General features: G+C 41.1%; 1 protein-coding gene across 1 annotated transcript in view; it reads right to left on the bottom strand.

Annotated features, from left to right (window-relative positions):
- The window catches only part of FMN1 (formin 1), a 286,938-nt gene that overhangs the window by 21,817 nt on the left and 249,664 nt on the right, over positions 1 to 15,457 (bottom strand). The window contains 2 exon segments of the mRNA XM_077771645.1: positions 6,159 to 6,308; positions 11,679 to 11,730. Coding sequence (XP_077627771.1) covers positions 6,159 to 6,308; positions 11,679 to 11,730 — 202 coding nt within the window.

The raw sequence follows: 15,457 nt of genomic DNA, 5'->3' as shown, positions 1-15,457 counted from the left end.
ACCTTTTCCTCAGGACTGTTGTAAGGACACAATGAGTTAATAAATATAAGTGCCATCGATGGCCAATTCTCTTCCCTTTGACAGTAATAGAAAACCGCAGAATACATTTAAAGACATAGACGTAATCTAATCTCTATTTTAGAAAGATAACTGAATACAATATTAAAGGACAGAGAGGAAGTAGAAAACCTATAGGCAGACAGAACAGAAGGATGTTCTAATAACCCAGGTGAGAGATGAGGTCCTGAAGAGAGCAGAGCCACTGTGAAAACAAGGTAAAACGAAGAATAACCACTGAGGAGGTAAAACTGAGAAGTCAGCAATAGGTGAAAAATGAATCTCGTGGAGTTAAGGATGAGTCAGGTTTCCAGCCCACCTGTGGCTGCTAAGAGGAGCACAGTGATGCAGACTAAAGGTTGAGAACCCGGGAGGAGCCAGTCTCCGGTAAGAGAAAGTACATTCCAATGGGGTCTTACTGAATTACAGATAGAAGCTGGGCATCCTGTGGGAATGTTCAGTGTGCAGTAGGAGATTTGGGTCTAAGACTTGGAACCAAGAGTTTGGTTGTGGGAAGGAAGACTTGGGAGGGGTATGACAGAGAGTTGGTAGGGGAAGCTACGAAAATAGTGGGGACTAGCTAGGGAGGAGGTAGAGAGCAGAAGAGAGGAACACTGATGTGTGGACCTTGGGAAAAGTTCACTCTTAAGCAATAGAAGAAAAGGAGGAGCTACAAAAGGAGATGAAGGACTAGTGATCTCCTTCACAGATCACTTCCACAGATCATTATGCAAAAGTAAAATAAATCTTTCTTGTTTAAGCAATAGTTATTTTGGCCTTTGCTATGGCAGCTGAGGCTTTGTCCTTACTGATACAGGAAGAAGTGTGTGCCAACAAAAAAGAAGAAAATGAACATAAACTCTTCTTTTAAGAAGCTAGAAGGGAAAGAAAAGAGATGGAACGACAGTTTCCAGAGGACAGAGGGTCAGAAGAGGTGTTTTAGGTTTTTCTCAAATCAATGATCCTGAACTTGTTACCATTTTTAAGTCTACCGTCTCCTCTCCTTATTCATGAGATATTCTGCAGAAGTAGTTTTAAATTTATTGCTTGGGAAATCATCAGGCTTTATTCTTTGTGATTACAATAATTCTGTTCATAAGTCAGCTCTTTGGGACATTTACTGTTTGTGTATTTGTATAGAACTGTCTTCAAATGTGACTTAGAAAAATTAAAAGTTTTGCCAACTAGGGGGTGATTATTTCTATTATTAAAGGAGTCCTTCAATATATAAAACTTAGCAGTTATGTGTACACAAATCATTTGACCATACAACAGAGGACGAGAGAAGAGAAAGTTAACTTGTTAGTAGTCCCTGTAATGACCATGTATACATGTCAGTCGGGAAGCAATATTCAATGAATACAAATTTTATTTTATGGAAAATTTTCCAGGAATAACTTTATCATATAAAGAGAGGGATTTCTGCAACATCTACACTGTTATCAATGGCTCCTTTGTGGGCTGAGCGATGGCCTCTCTCAGTTTCCAACTCCTGGTCCTAAAGTGACCTGAGCAGGAGGGAGCTGTGAGGACAGCCTTCAGGATAAGCCCACAACAGCTCTGAACTCTCTGCTGTCAAGGGCATGGCAATTGCATAATTAGCAATAATAGCTGCAAGTAATAGACTTAGAACAGAAACTCTGTTGGGACTGAGCTGAACTAAAAATTACAATGTAACCATCCATTCCCCCAGGGTGTAAATGATACCTATGTGTATAATGAAATTTCTTATTTGCATTTTCATAAAATTCACCAAACTCCTTCTTCACTCATTACTTACCTATTATGGGTTTTTTCTTAAATGATACTTTAAAAGTGTGCTTTGGCTCAGGGTGAAGTATTTGCCAAGATTTTATTCCTGGAGTCATGAATCCTCTGAGACTTCTTTACCTTTTGCAAATTCAGAGCTCATTTTGTGTGTGGTAGTGGTTTGTGGGCTCTAGGTGGGCATGTGTGGGGAGCAGTCTTAAAATATCCTAAGTAGTGAAACATTTCATAAGAAAGGGTCCTATATCCCAGAAAAATTAAACAGAAAAAAAAGCAGAAAATGAGTAAAGCATAGTCAATAAAAGCAGCAAAAATTAGGTTACCTCCTTATAATTATGCATATGCTTGGATAATCTGTTGATTTAATAGGTGGAAGAAATGTGTGGAAGAAATAGGTGGAAGAAAATCATTGAGTGCTTGGATAGCAAGAGGTGCAAATACAAAAGTACATGAAAAGGAAAATGAGACAAAGCTGCCTCTGAGGGTAAAAGTCTTGATGAACTTGAATAAATCATTAAATGCAATGTTAGGCACACATGAGCAGAGGAAAACATTTTTGCGTCCTCACTTAAAAAAATGTTGTCTCTAAGACCAATATTACTACTGAGGGGAAGTACTCTGGGCACAAGGCAAGTTGGCTAAAGACAGTTACCAATCAAGAAGGCAATGAAAATTCTCCCTGCCCCCAAAATCTCTCCCAAGTTCTCTGCTAGACCTTGGCTAGAAATGTCTTCTAATACAGTCTCTAATGAGCTGAAGAGCAAAGGTGGGAGACACTATCTCAGAAATTAAACACTCTTTTTCTCAGAATATTAGAGAAGTACTTTCTGGATTCATAGAGATTTTTAGCTAGAAGAGATCACAGGGAGCATTTACTTCCTGCTTCATTCCAATACATATATTTAACAGATGGGACAATTGTATGTCCCCCAGGCAATAAGCGACTGGCTCAATATTACATAGCAAATTACTGGCATAAGAGTGTTGATTTTCAACTCTCTATCTAGAGGTCTTTTTTGCACTACTGAGTATTGTCTATCATCAGAAGGGGTAAGAGAGGGCCCTGGTACATTTCACTGCCCTGGAACTTATCCATCCAGTATTTGAGACAGCATGAGGATGGGCAGGCCACAGACCAAAGGTCTAGGGAGTGAGGCTTTCTGGATTCGTGCCTGGACACAGAAGTTGCTCTTCTGCCCAATGTTGGCTTAAACACCTTACAATTTAATGACATTAATATGCCATCACATAGGAGCTTTCTCTTCTACTGATATAGTTAATCTGCAGGTAAATCACATCCCTAGTGAAATACAATGTCTCCTCTACTCAAACACAGACCTATGTCCTGACAGCAGCTCAATGCTATGGTATAGCATTCACTCCCAAGGCACAAAAACATTAGATGTTTTTGTATGGTTATCTGTGTGGTTAGAGGTTATTCTGGGTTTTATGAGGGGCAATCATCACCCTGCTATGAAACTGCATCCATCTCAATTTTGCATCAAGCTAATGTGTATTGGTGGAAAACATGCTAGGCAGCACAAGAAGTAAATACTCTATCACCACAGATTGACTACAAATGGCCTAAAGTTCTCAGCACTTCCATTTCATTTGGAAGTGTATTTGTACTTTTGAAAATACTATCACTTTCCCTTAATTTTTCCCAATGATTTTGGGGATTTTAATTGGCCTTCAAATATAGTTAAAAATCCAATAGGCAAGGGGCACCTGGGTGGCTCAATAGGTTAAGCGTCCAACTTTGGCTCAGGTCATGATCTTGTGTCCATGGATTCAAGCCCCATATCAGGCTCTGTGCTGACAGCTTAAGAGCCTGGAGCCTGCTTTGGATTCTGTCTCCCCCTCTATCTCTGCCCTTCCTCTGCTCATACTCTGTTTCTCTCTCTCTCTCAAAAATAAATAAACATTAAAATTTTTTTAAAAAAATCCAATAGGCAAAATTTCTTTTGATGGAATCCCACACTATAGTTTTTCTTTTTTAATAATTACAAGCTATCAGGATTTCATTTGGTTTTGAATTTGATTTTTGAAGATGTCTTTGTACTATGTTATGTTACCATATCCTGACATTTAGTGTTGTTGGGATTTCTTGGAAAAGTCTAATAAAAAATAACAATATTGAGCATGATTAAATGGGTGTCAAAACAAAATCATATTGTTTCTCATGTAATTATAATAGAAGAATTCAAGTTACCTGCTTATTTTAGCTTAATGAATATATGATTCCAATAGCTTAGCAGATAGAGGACAATTTAAAAAAATCCTCACACCACAAAGAAACCCTGGATATTAATCAATTTGTTTAACCAGATGAACAGTCATATACATAATGTGCCAGCATTTCCTAACAAATAGATTTCTGTAAACAAACTGCTTCCAAAAATATTTTATGAGCTGTCATTAGCTTCAGAGATGTTTTTCTAGGTTGGCAACCTTGGTGATCCATCTCGCCAAAGCTCGGCTGGAATGAAGAGACCCCTGAAATTGCTAAATGAGGAGACCTGAGAAGGGTCCTGTGAAGTCATGACCCTTTCAAGGTGTTGGTTTACAGAGTGTGAAGTAGGCAATTCACCAGCTGCACCCAGGAAGCAGTGCTGGAAACGCCGGTGGCTAGGAGAAAGGGCCACTTTGAAGGATGGCTGGAGACCACCGCCACTTCAGACTCACAATTAGTTTGCTCTCACTTCTACGATAGGAAACATCTCCTTAATCTGGACTATAGTTCACTATTTCAGTGCAAGATTATTAAGATAAAAAGCAATTAATTGCCCTGTTTTTGCTGGGGGGCATTTTTTTAGGGCTCCGACTATAAGGGCAAATTCACTAAGGATTACACTCAAAATCTGAGATGCAAGGTCTTAAGCAAAGGGACCCGCTGCTGGACTCTCTGGCCTTCAGGTGCGGGCGTGGAGAGTTGATGCCCAGCCGCTGCCCTGTTAGAAGGACAGGCGCTCGGCTCTAGCACTTTCCAATGGGGCTCATGGAATAGAAGTTGTTCCATAGCAGGTTATTAGCTGAAAAGGCAAAACAAGCAACCGCCGGACGAGAGTAAGAAGTTGAGTGCCAAGACTTTTAGGGTTCTTTTTCTCCACGTTATTCATAATCTATTTTCTTAAGAATGTCACAACTATTTCTTTGCATCAGTTTATCTATATAATGGATATACTCACTTTAATTCCCATGTTTTCAAAAAAGTAATGGTAGAGACATATGCTGATGAACATTTTTAAAGGTCTTTGACTTCCTCAGAAAAAAAGCAGGCTTTTGAAAAAATTCCCTCAGAAAATATTTTTGACTGGGTCAAAAATCTCTAAACCTTCATCTCTTTAAATATAGCTTTTTAAGGTGAAACATATTTGTGTGTGTGTGTGTGTGTGTGTGTGTGTGTATTATGCATATGCCTTGTCTCTGATTACAAAGTAAAGAACAAAAATTATGGAACTTCATGTCTCAATGTTCAGTGAGATAAGGATGCTATAATTACTTAAACCATTTCCCTTAATTTGTAGAAGTCTTCTGTCTCCTTCTACTCCACTTTGAATGACACTCACATACATCTGTTCTGCAGCAGCATTATAAGCAAGACCTTTTTGAAGTTCAAATGCATGACACCCTTTGCACAACAGTGGCAACCTGATCAAAACAGTGATCAAGCAGAAATGCTTCCCCCAGCCCACGATAAACAGGGCCAAATTTAGTCTCTTTCTAAGCAGAATGAACACACACTCTCTCTTTCTCCCTCTATTCAGAGGCGAGGTTTTTCTTCTACCCCCAACTAATAAAATCAGGAGGCTGCAACGAGTTTGAGCGGCAAGCAGTTTGATGTCCTCAGCAGGATACGAGGAGTCAGAAGTGGCGCTGTAAATCCAGAGCGGGGCTTCGACACTGTGTTAAGTGTGGCCCGAGTCTCAGAGATTTCCTTTTGATGCAAGTTCAGTATATTAATGGGAAAAGCATTCACTTTTATTTGTCTATACTGTCTGCGACAGCAAAGCTGCCTCATTTAGCCTGGGCCAATGTGAAAATACACAGAGAACCAATCTGTTGCAAATTAGCACAGCCCCCCTTTCATTTACTAGCTAGTAATTGGAAGGGGTTAAGAAAGTGTAACTTATCAGATCATGGGAGCGTATCTGCTTATGTGGACAGCATGCCTCCCCCGGATTTCCCCCATGAGCCCCCAGGCAATAATCTTTCCTCAATCTTGATCTGAAAGAAAATACTGGTGTGTGTGAAATGCACACACTTGGTGAGGTTTGAGAAGGCAGTTTCCTAGACTCCTGAGGGAGATATTGATGACTCCATTAGAACCTTACCTTTCTTTAGATATGGTTTTACTCTCCCGCTTCCAAATGGTCTTAAAGTCACTGCAGAACTCATACCACACCATAAACACGTAGTTGGGTGTGATCTCCTTCTCACCGGACTTTGGCTTCATCCCAAAGTATCCTACTGTTGTTTCAAAACTGCAACAGGTAGGGGGGGAAACAGAGGATGGGAAACTGTCAAAACCATCAAGATGGGGACATTTTGGGGGGATTTCCCACATATTCATTCTCTAAGAAGCCCAGCCTCATAGTGACTGTGGCTAACCCCAAGTCTCAGAAAACCTATTTGTTCAAACCAATTGTCCGTGAAATTCAACCTGATACTCCTGGCCATATCTTCCATGTATGAAAATGAGGATGTAGAATTCCAGGGCTTATGCAGATAAAAACTATGAGTTTGTTCTTCATCTCAATTCCACATCATTTACCAGCTCCACACCTTATGTTTAATGATTATATGGATTATAAATATGACATATTGATTCTGCAGCATTAGCACTGGTTAGACAGCCCATCGGGAATAATTAATCTATTGAGCGTTTCATGGAAAATCAAGAGACTGCTCTATCCTTATTCTGGCATCTGCTGGCTTCGTGATCTCGGGTCAATCACTCACCATCAAACTCTCAGTTTTCTCAAGGGTAAAATAAGACTTAAAATAGATGATCTCTAAGAAGATTACATTTTAAAGCTTGTTATGATACAAGAATACAAACCACCAATGTATAAGAAGAGACAGAACTGAAGGCACAGGAGGGTTTGGATGAAAAATCATCTTTGATCTTAAAAAAATGATCTCTAATCCGGCAGAAAAGGATCCAGGTTTTCCAAAGTTGATTCTCAGGTATCGCTATGAATCTCTTGACCTACCCCATGGAGGCTCGCTGCACACCAGACTGCCGGGGCCTCCCAAGCAGCTCTTCTCGGAGGCGCTGGCTTTGTAGCAATTTATAGCTCTGCACTTAGTCCCCCACCCCCAGCCCCCACCCGTCCAAAGCCTCACAAGCTCATTTGCCATGAGCAAGAACACTTAAATCAATGGCCCCCTTTTCTAGGGTGTTGGAAACTAATCAAAGCAAGAATGGCTGGCCAGTTTACTNCCGTCCTGAATACTGAGCTTCTAATGGAGCTCTATTCAACGGCAATTGTAAAACCCTGAAGCCCCGTCACTATTATAGAGAATACTTTCATCTCGTTCTCAGTTATTGGGCAATATGTATCTCATAAGATTTTATCACATTTCACAGATGAACTGTTAATTGATTCCATGGCTATGATTAGGTGAGATCCAAGCCGGAGCTGCGGCTCCGAGTCCCATAAATTCTTTGTGCTTCTGTAAAGAATAAATCTGTTTTTAATGCAAATTAAAACTACTGGCCAGGGAATTTTGGCTCCCAGTTATTAAAAGACTGGAAGTGCATAAGTGGAGAAAGGCAATAACTGCTGTAATTTCTTAAAGGACTGTCTTATAATTCCAAACATACATATTTTGGAGCAAAACCAGTAACGGAAGAAAGTAGGAATGTCCCCTTTCACACCAGACACGACTCCTAACTCTGCAGCAGCCACAATACTGATAAAACCAAATGCATGCTCTGTAGCATGTACTTTTATTTCATTTGAAATGAAAATTACATTGACTGTAGAGAGTTACATAACCCACAGGAACAGCCCATAAGTTTCTTCTAGAGTCACGGGACCAGAATTGGAAGGGACTTATACGTCAACTTGTCCAATGTTCTCATTTTAGAGATGAGAAAACCGAGAACTAGAAAGACTGAATGACTTTATTCTTTGGTAGAGTTGGGCCTACCACTTGGGTCCTTTGATTCTCAATGAAATGCCTTTTCCACTCTACCCTTCTGTTGCTCATGCTCAATGATGCAGGCATTTAAAAAATAAAATAGCCTGTTTTCCCCATTACCACTTTATTTATTAAAATTTTTTTTAACATTTATTCATTTTTTTGAGAGACAGAGACAGAGAGGGAGCGGGGGAAGGACAGAGAGAGAGGGAGACACAGAATCCGAAGTGGGCTCCAGGCTCTGAGCTGTCGTCACAGAGCCTGACGTGGAACTTGAACTCATAAACCACGAGATCATGACCCGAGTCGAAGTCAGACGCTTAACTGACTGAGCTACCCAGGCACCCACCCTGTTACTACCGTAGACACAGTTGCCCCCAATATTTACCCCCCAGGAGAGCACATCATCATTTTTCCCTCTTTTCCTTATGGTCACGTTCTATACAGGAACATATTTATTTGTGCGTTAACAGAGAAGACAAAGTCTTCAGAGGAGCAAATGATCTTCCTATTTTCCAGCAGGATATAGTGAGGAGTATAGGAACTCCAGTCTTTGTGCTTCATGGATCACCCCAGACCCCTGGCTTTATCTGGAGTCCAGATTGTGAGACCAAAATATTGCATATACTTGTGCAGTTTCAGAGAACGCCAGCGTTGCTTGGTGGTTTATCACTGAGCTTCAGAAAAGCCTGTCATCGTCTTGGGAGCCTCACTTTTCTAAAACTAAACTGGAACTAACCATGTACCCTCACCACCTCTCACCCTGGGGATCTGTGAGAGATGCTTGCTAACCCTTAAAGGTGGTGCAAACTGAAAGAAATACTTACTTTCAGCACTCCCCCCCACCCCACGTGTTTTAGAAACTAAGAAAGCAAGTCAACTTCGGAGGAACTGAAGCAAACAAAGTCCCAGGGGATGGCGGGGTTTTGGCACTCTGCAACTTTGACAGAGATGAAGTTGCTCTGAGGATGTACCCTATTGGACCTAAGTGTCATTCATTTGTTCAAGGCAAAGATAAAGGTTAGATTACGAACCTACAGCTATGTTATAAGGTCGAAGCCACTGTCCTCCTAGAAACTGGTGCTGTTTAACAACCAGGGGAATTTCCTCCACTGGACAAAGGGGCAATCATGCTTTCTGAAATTTCTATCTGTCAGCAGATAACTCTAAAATAGCTTTCAAATTTTAAAAACCTGNATGTTTTATAGAACTTTTTTTTTTTTTTTTACCTCACCCTGTTCTCTCTTTTCCTGCCTGCCATGATCCATTATCTGAGGTCTATCTTTTTAATTCAACTAAATATTTTTACAGTACAGACAACAATTATATCAAAGGGCCCATAGCAAAGCGAACTGTTTTGTGATGCCGAGTGGAACACATCCACTTATTGTTTTCCATGCATGCCTTTAGAAACTGCTTAGGAAAAGCAAATACTCCTTAGCCTCAGAGTAAATTGTTTCTCTTGAGGATAAAACATAAGAATTTACTAAATCTCACACGAATATTGCAACACTGACCGCCGACCTCCTTAAACAGTGCGACCAAACAGCCGTGGTTTCTCCATTAAAGATGGGATCCAACATATTTCATATATGACATGAAAGCTACGCTACCTTCACCACAAAGTCACGGAAAACGCTGACAACAAGAATTTATGACCCCCCTCAGCATAGCTAATGCACAGCAGCAGCTTGGCCCCTCTAAGGTGGGCCCCCTCTTTCCTGCAAGCAAGAATCTTGAAGAAATATTAGAAATTTGTCATCCACCCCGGAAACCAAATGTCTGTTTGTCCTGACACTAATGTGCCCTTGTTGACGGTCTCTTCTAAATATGCTATAGCCTGTAACACAGACATATTTGTTTGACACATGAGGAAGGGAAGACTTAATACAGGGAAAAGGCCAATCAAGGGGCACAAAAATCTAAAGACATAATCACACGATCATTCCGGTTTTCAAAGACGGTCATGTGTGGGTGGTAACTGTGTCTCAAGAACATCTGCACTTAGAAAAATTCAGGATTTGCCTTAACTACACTTTCATCTGTATTTTAATTAAAAAACATTTTCTACTGTTTATGAGAGAGAGAGAGAGATTGGGAGAGAGAGAGTGCGCACATGCATAAGCAGGGGAGGGGCAGAGCGAAAGAGGGACACAGAATTTGAAACAGGCTCCAGGCTCTGAGTTGTTATCACAGAGCCCAATGTGGCGCTTGAATTCACCAGCCATGAGATCATGACCTTAGCCAAAGTTGGATGCTGAACTGACTGAACCACCCAGATACCGTCATCTGTATTTTAATTTTATTGACAATTGAAGGCAGAAAAAGATGCTGGTGCTCGTCAAAGCAGAGCAGACAGCACTGTCTACAGGGTTTCAGAACTCTTGAAAATTGTGGCTAGACAAGAGGAAATAATTCATTTCTAGAGTTTGTTCATTTGTATTTAATGAACTGCTCTCTTCACACATTTATAAAGCTTGTCTTCCTTATAGGCTCTTTCCTTCCCCTACCCCTCACTTAATTTTCTAGTCGTTTTAGAACCGGTACCAGCAAAATGTATCTCAATTCTCTGTGCTGAATATGAGAATGCCTCAGTATGCCCCCACTCACCCTTTTAAGAGGGAGACACAGCCAAGCTGACTACCTGGTCAAATGACAAAAACAAAAACCTGTATGAAGACCCAGAGCCAATGATTACTGGGTAAACTGGCTGGTTCCATTCTGCTGTCTATTAAGAGAGAGAAGAGCAAAGAAGAGGCCTAAAGTGGGTGAGGAGTTCAACAGAAGACCTCAGAGATCTCTTCCAATTTTTGGGGTCCTTTTCATATTCACAGGTCAGTCCCTCGTCCCCACTTAACCCTTGTTTACAGTACTGTCTCAGATCTGATGAAAGACATAAGTCTCTTAGGTATTTGCAAGAGTTGGTTTAGTCTAGTTGTAATGCTAAGAAGGATCACATGATTCCCAACTTCCACAAAGTGGTTCAGGAGGAGAGGCAGACAGTGTCATGATGTGTATGACACATGTCAACCAATCACGTCTGAATGGTTCTGTACTCTTTGAGGAGAAATATTCCCAAGTCCTGCCTTAGTGCTTTCCCCCCAGCTCCTGACAGAATATTATTGCTCATGGATGCATAGTCTTAACAAATGGGGATAAAAAGAGTGGCCAGTCAGACATTATGCTAAGTAAAATCAGCCAGTCATAAAATGAAAAATGCTGTATTGATTCTGTTTATATGATGCATCTAGAGTGGTCAAAGTCGCAGAGACAGGAAGTAGAATAATGGTTGCCAGGAGCTGGGGTGGGGGAGGAGAATGGGGGGTGATGGTTTAATGGGTACAGAGTTAATGGGGATGGGTAAGTTCTGGGGATAGATAAGGTAATGGTCCCATAGCAATAAGAATGCACTTAATAATAACAATAATAAAAAGAAACAGCTAGGGTGCCTGGGTGGCTTGGTTGATTAAATGTCCAACTTGATCTCGACTTAGGTCATTATCTCATGATTCATGAGTTCGAGCCCCGGCTGGGGGTCCACGCTAAGAGGGAGCCTGCTTGGGATTCTCTCTCTCCCTCTCTCCTCGCCCCTCCCCTGCTTGTGTTCTCTCTCTCAAAATAAATAAGTAAACTTGAAAATAAAAAACAGAAAAAAAGGAACAGCTAGCCAAAGAAAGGGCTAAGGCCAAGTCAGAACTACTTACCTTTTCTGTGCATTCTCCAAATGACTTTCTTCCATTTTATGCTCTTTTTTGGCTGTAAGAGAGAAATAATTATTATTATAACAGCATCTTTTTCCATCATATCATTTGTGTAATCTTCTTTCCAATGTTTGTTTATTTTTGAGAGAGAAAGAGAGAGAGAGAAAAAGACAGAGTATGAACAGGGGAGGGGCAGAGGGAGAGAGAGGCAGACACAGAATCTGAAGCAGGCTCCAGGCTCTGAGCTCTCAGCACAGAGCTCCATGCAGGGCTCAAACTCACAAACTACGAGATCATGACCTGAGACGTGAGCCAAAGTCAGGTGCTCAACCACCTGAGCCACTCACACGCGCCATCTTTTGTGTAATCTAACTTGGATTAACCATGCTATCAAAATAACTCTGAATTCACGGGTTGGCAGCCCTTACTGCATGTCCTAGAAATAGCTCTCAATTGGCTGCATCTCCCACCCTTGCTTTCTTGAGAACGGCTATAGCTAATGGTGGCCATATAATTTACTATTCTTACTAGGACACGTCTAAGACTGAAAAAAGGTGATAACTAATAATTACACCTGCACAAAAACATAAATTGGAATAATCCTGGCCAGAATGGTACACGTGGTTACCCCAGCTACAGTTGGCCTCTTTGTGAGTTTTGCCATGTATTTGGCACTCCCCACACCCCCTCCCCAAACATGAAAAATCCTGTACCATTTACAGCACGTCTTCTCAGGTCCAGATAAATTCACTGGAACCTTTGCATTCACTGTCTCCACACCCAGGGCCTCCTTTGGCAGTCTGTGGAAGCCTATGGTCTTCTTTCTCAGAATACTGTTTTTTAAAAACATTAAAAAAATTAAAAAAAAAACCCTGACCCTCCTGTCTCTCTCTTAGAAAAAAAATTTAAAAATTTAAAAAAAAAAGGATACTGTTTTTAAATGTTTTGAAAAAAATACTTAAGACCACTAAGGAAATCCATGATACTGAGATTCAACCCTGAATTTAGAGATTAGGAATTTATAGTGTTCTGCAGAAACTATTTATTTAGGATGCATTTTTGGGTAGTGCTTTTACATATCCTTTTCTCTATGCAAAAAATAATACTGTTATATAAGACAATAGCACTCTTTCCCTTTAAAAATGTCTAGAAGGGGGCCCTGGGTGACTCAATTGGTTAGGCATCCAACTCTTGATTTCAGCTCAGGTCATGATCCCAGGGTCATGGGATCGAGCCCTACATTAGGCTCTGTGCTGATAGCATGGAGCCTGCTTGCGATTCTCTCTCTCTCTCTCTCTCTCTCTCTGCCCTCCTCCACTCACACTCTCTGTTTCAAAATAAATAAATAAGCTTAAAACACGTCTAGAAAAACAGGCAAGTTGTAAGGTTCCTTTCATTTAAGGCTTCAGTGGTGTAAAATGAACAGGGAAAGATTTCAATAATATCTAAAGAGGCCTATGCTGTGAAACTCCAAGGTAAATTATATTAAAGGACTTTAAAGTACCACTGTTTACTGCACGGCAAAGGAAACAACCCAGAAAACTAATAGACAACCAACGGAATGGGAAAGGATAGTTGCAAATGACATATCAGATAAAGGGTTGATATCCAGAATCTATAAGGAACTCACCAAACTCCACACCCGAAAACCAGACAACCCAGTCAAGAAATGGGCAGAAGATATGAACAGACACTTCTCCAAAGAGGACATCCAGATGGCCAACAAACACATGAAATGATGCTCAGCATCCCTACTCATCAGGGAAATACAAATCAAAACCACACTGAGATACCACCTTACACCAGTCAGAGTGGCTAAAATGAGCAAATCAGAGAACACGAGATGCTGGCGAGGAAGTGGAGAAATGGGCACCCTCCTACACTGTTGGTGAGAATGTAAACTGGTATAGCCTCTATGGAAAACAGTGTGGAGGTTCCTCAAAAAATTAACAGTAGAACTCCCCTATGACCCAGCAATAGCACTGCTAGGAATTTACCCAAGGGATACAGAAATGCTGAGGCATAGGAGCACATGTACCCCAATGTTCATAGCAGCACTCTCCACAATAGCCAAAACATGGAAAGAGCCTAAGTGTCCATCAACAGATGAATGGATCAAGAAGATGTGGTTTATCTATACCATGGAATACTACATGGCAATGAGAAACAATGAAATCTGGCCATGTGTAGCAACATGGATGGACCTTGAGGGTGTTATGCTGAGTGAAATAAGTCAGGCAGAGAAGGACAAATATCATATGTTTGCACGTATAGGAGGATTAGGAGGAACTTGACGGAGGAACAAGGGGGAGAAGAAGGGGGGAAATGGTGGGGGAAAGGGAGAGAGGCAAACCATGAGAGACTCTTGAATGCTGACAAAAACTGAGGACTGATGGATGTGGGGGGGAGTGGAGGTGGGCATGGAGGAGGGCACTGGTGGGGATGAGCACTGGGTGTTGTGTGGAAACTAATATGACAATAAACTATTTGTAAAAAAATAATAATAAAGTACCGCTGTTTATTTAAGCCTAGCGCTGCTATGTACTACCTGTGTCACTGTGATTAAGTTACTCGTGACCAACTGCATAGTTATTGACTCATCTGTCATATAAGATTAGCCCCAGTGACTACCCTCACGCAGCTGTTATAAAGATAAATGAGATAGTACACATTAAGGGCTTAGCACATAAAATATGATCAATAAATGACATGACGGATATTATTAGGATGCCATCTCAACTTCATCATTGATATTAAAACATAAATTTTATCCATTTACTCCTCTGCTCAAAACCTTTCAAAGGCTTATTATCACTGGTGACATAACCTCTAACATCTTCTCAATGTCCCATTCAGCCCTACAGATCCGCTCCCCGGCTCCTCTGTGGCATTACCTCCTCTGTGACATGTTCACTTCTTCCCAGTCTCACTGGGCAGCTTGTTGATGCCGGAGCGCACTGAGCATGCACACTGGGGGTCTCTGGGCTTGCGCGCCTCCTCTCCGGGACACCTTGCCCACAGTTTCTGCCTGACTGGCTTCCTTACAGTATTCAGGTCTCAGCTCAGATATCACTCTCTCTGACTTGACTAAATAGAAGATTGCCCATTGCTGCACATCCTTGTCCCTTCCCCCAACTCTCTGTACCACTGCACGTTACCTCTTTTCTGCCCAGCCTCTATTTGCCTGTCAGACTTCACTGTCTCATTCGTTTATGATAAGACAACTGAATATAAGTTTCAGGAAAGAAGTAACTTCATCTGGCTTGTCTTCTGCTGAGCCTTTAACATGGGAAGAGTGCCTATATACTCAATAAATTATTTTACTTGACAAATGCACGTATTGGATAAACATTGCTTAAAAAGAAAGAGACTAGGTTTCTTCAGCATAAAACTTGATATTTAGAATACAAACATAGGCTAAAGAAGAATGTCAGGCTAGAGCTATATGCTACTACCTCAAAGTCCAGGAAATGTCAATTAACAAAAATGATCTTTTATATTAAAATGCTTCTGCTACACTGTTTTAGGTAAAATCATAGTTCTGATCATCTTTTGTAGTAGGTCCCCCTCCCACCCCCATTCTTCCAAGCAGGGGCCTCTGTGAATTAGTCTCACTCTTAGCCTGTCGGACACAGAGAAGTGACCTATGTCTCCAGGCTCCCAAGTCCTCCGAAAGGTGAAACAAACTAGTAGTTTGTTCTTATCCAGTGATCCTTAATTTTGTGCATGATCAAACATGAGGAAAAATTCCTTTGAGGCCTGAGTGGTCTTCCTGGAGCACC

Source organism: Crocuta crocuta, unplaced genomic scaffold (genome assembly GCF_008692635.1).
Source record: "Crocuta crocuta isolate KB4526 unplaced genomic scaffold, BGI_CrCroc_1.0 scaffold156, whole genome shotgun sequence".
In the NCBI taxonomy this organism is placed as follows: Eukaryota; Metazoa; Chordata; class Mammalia; order Carnivora; family Hyaenidae; genus Crocuta; species Crocuta crocuta.
This window is presented reverse-complemented; position numbering and strand designations above follow the sequence as displayed.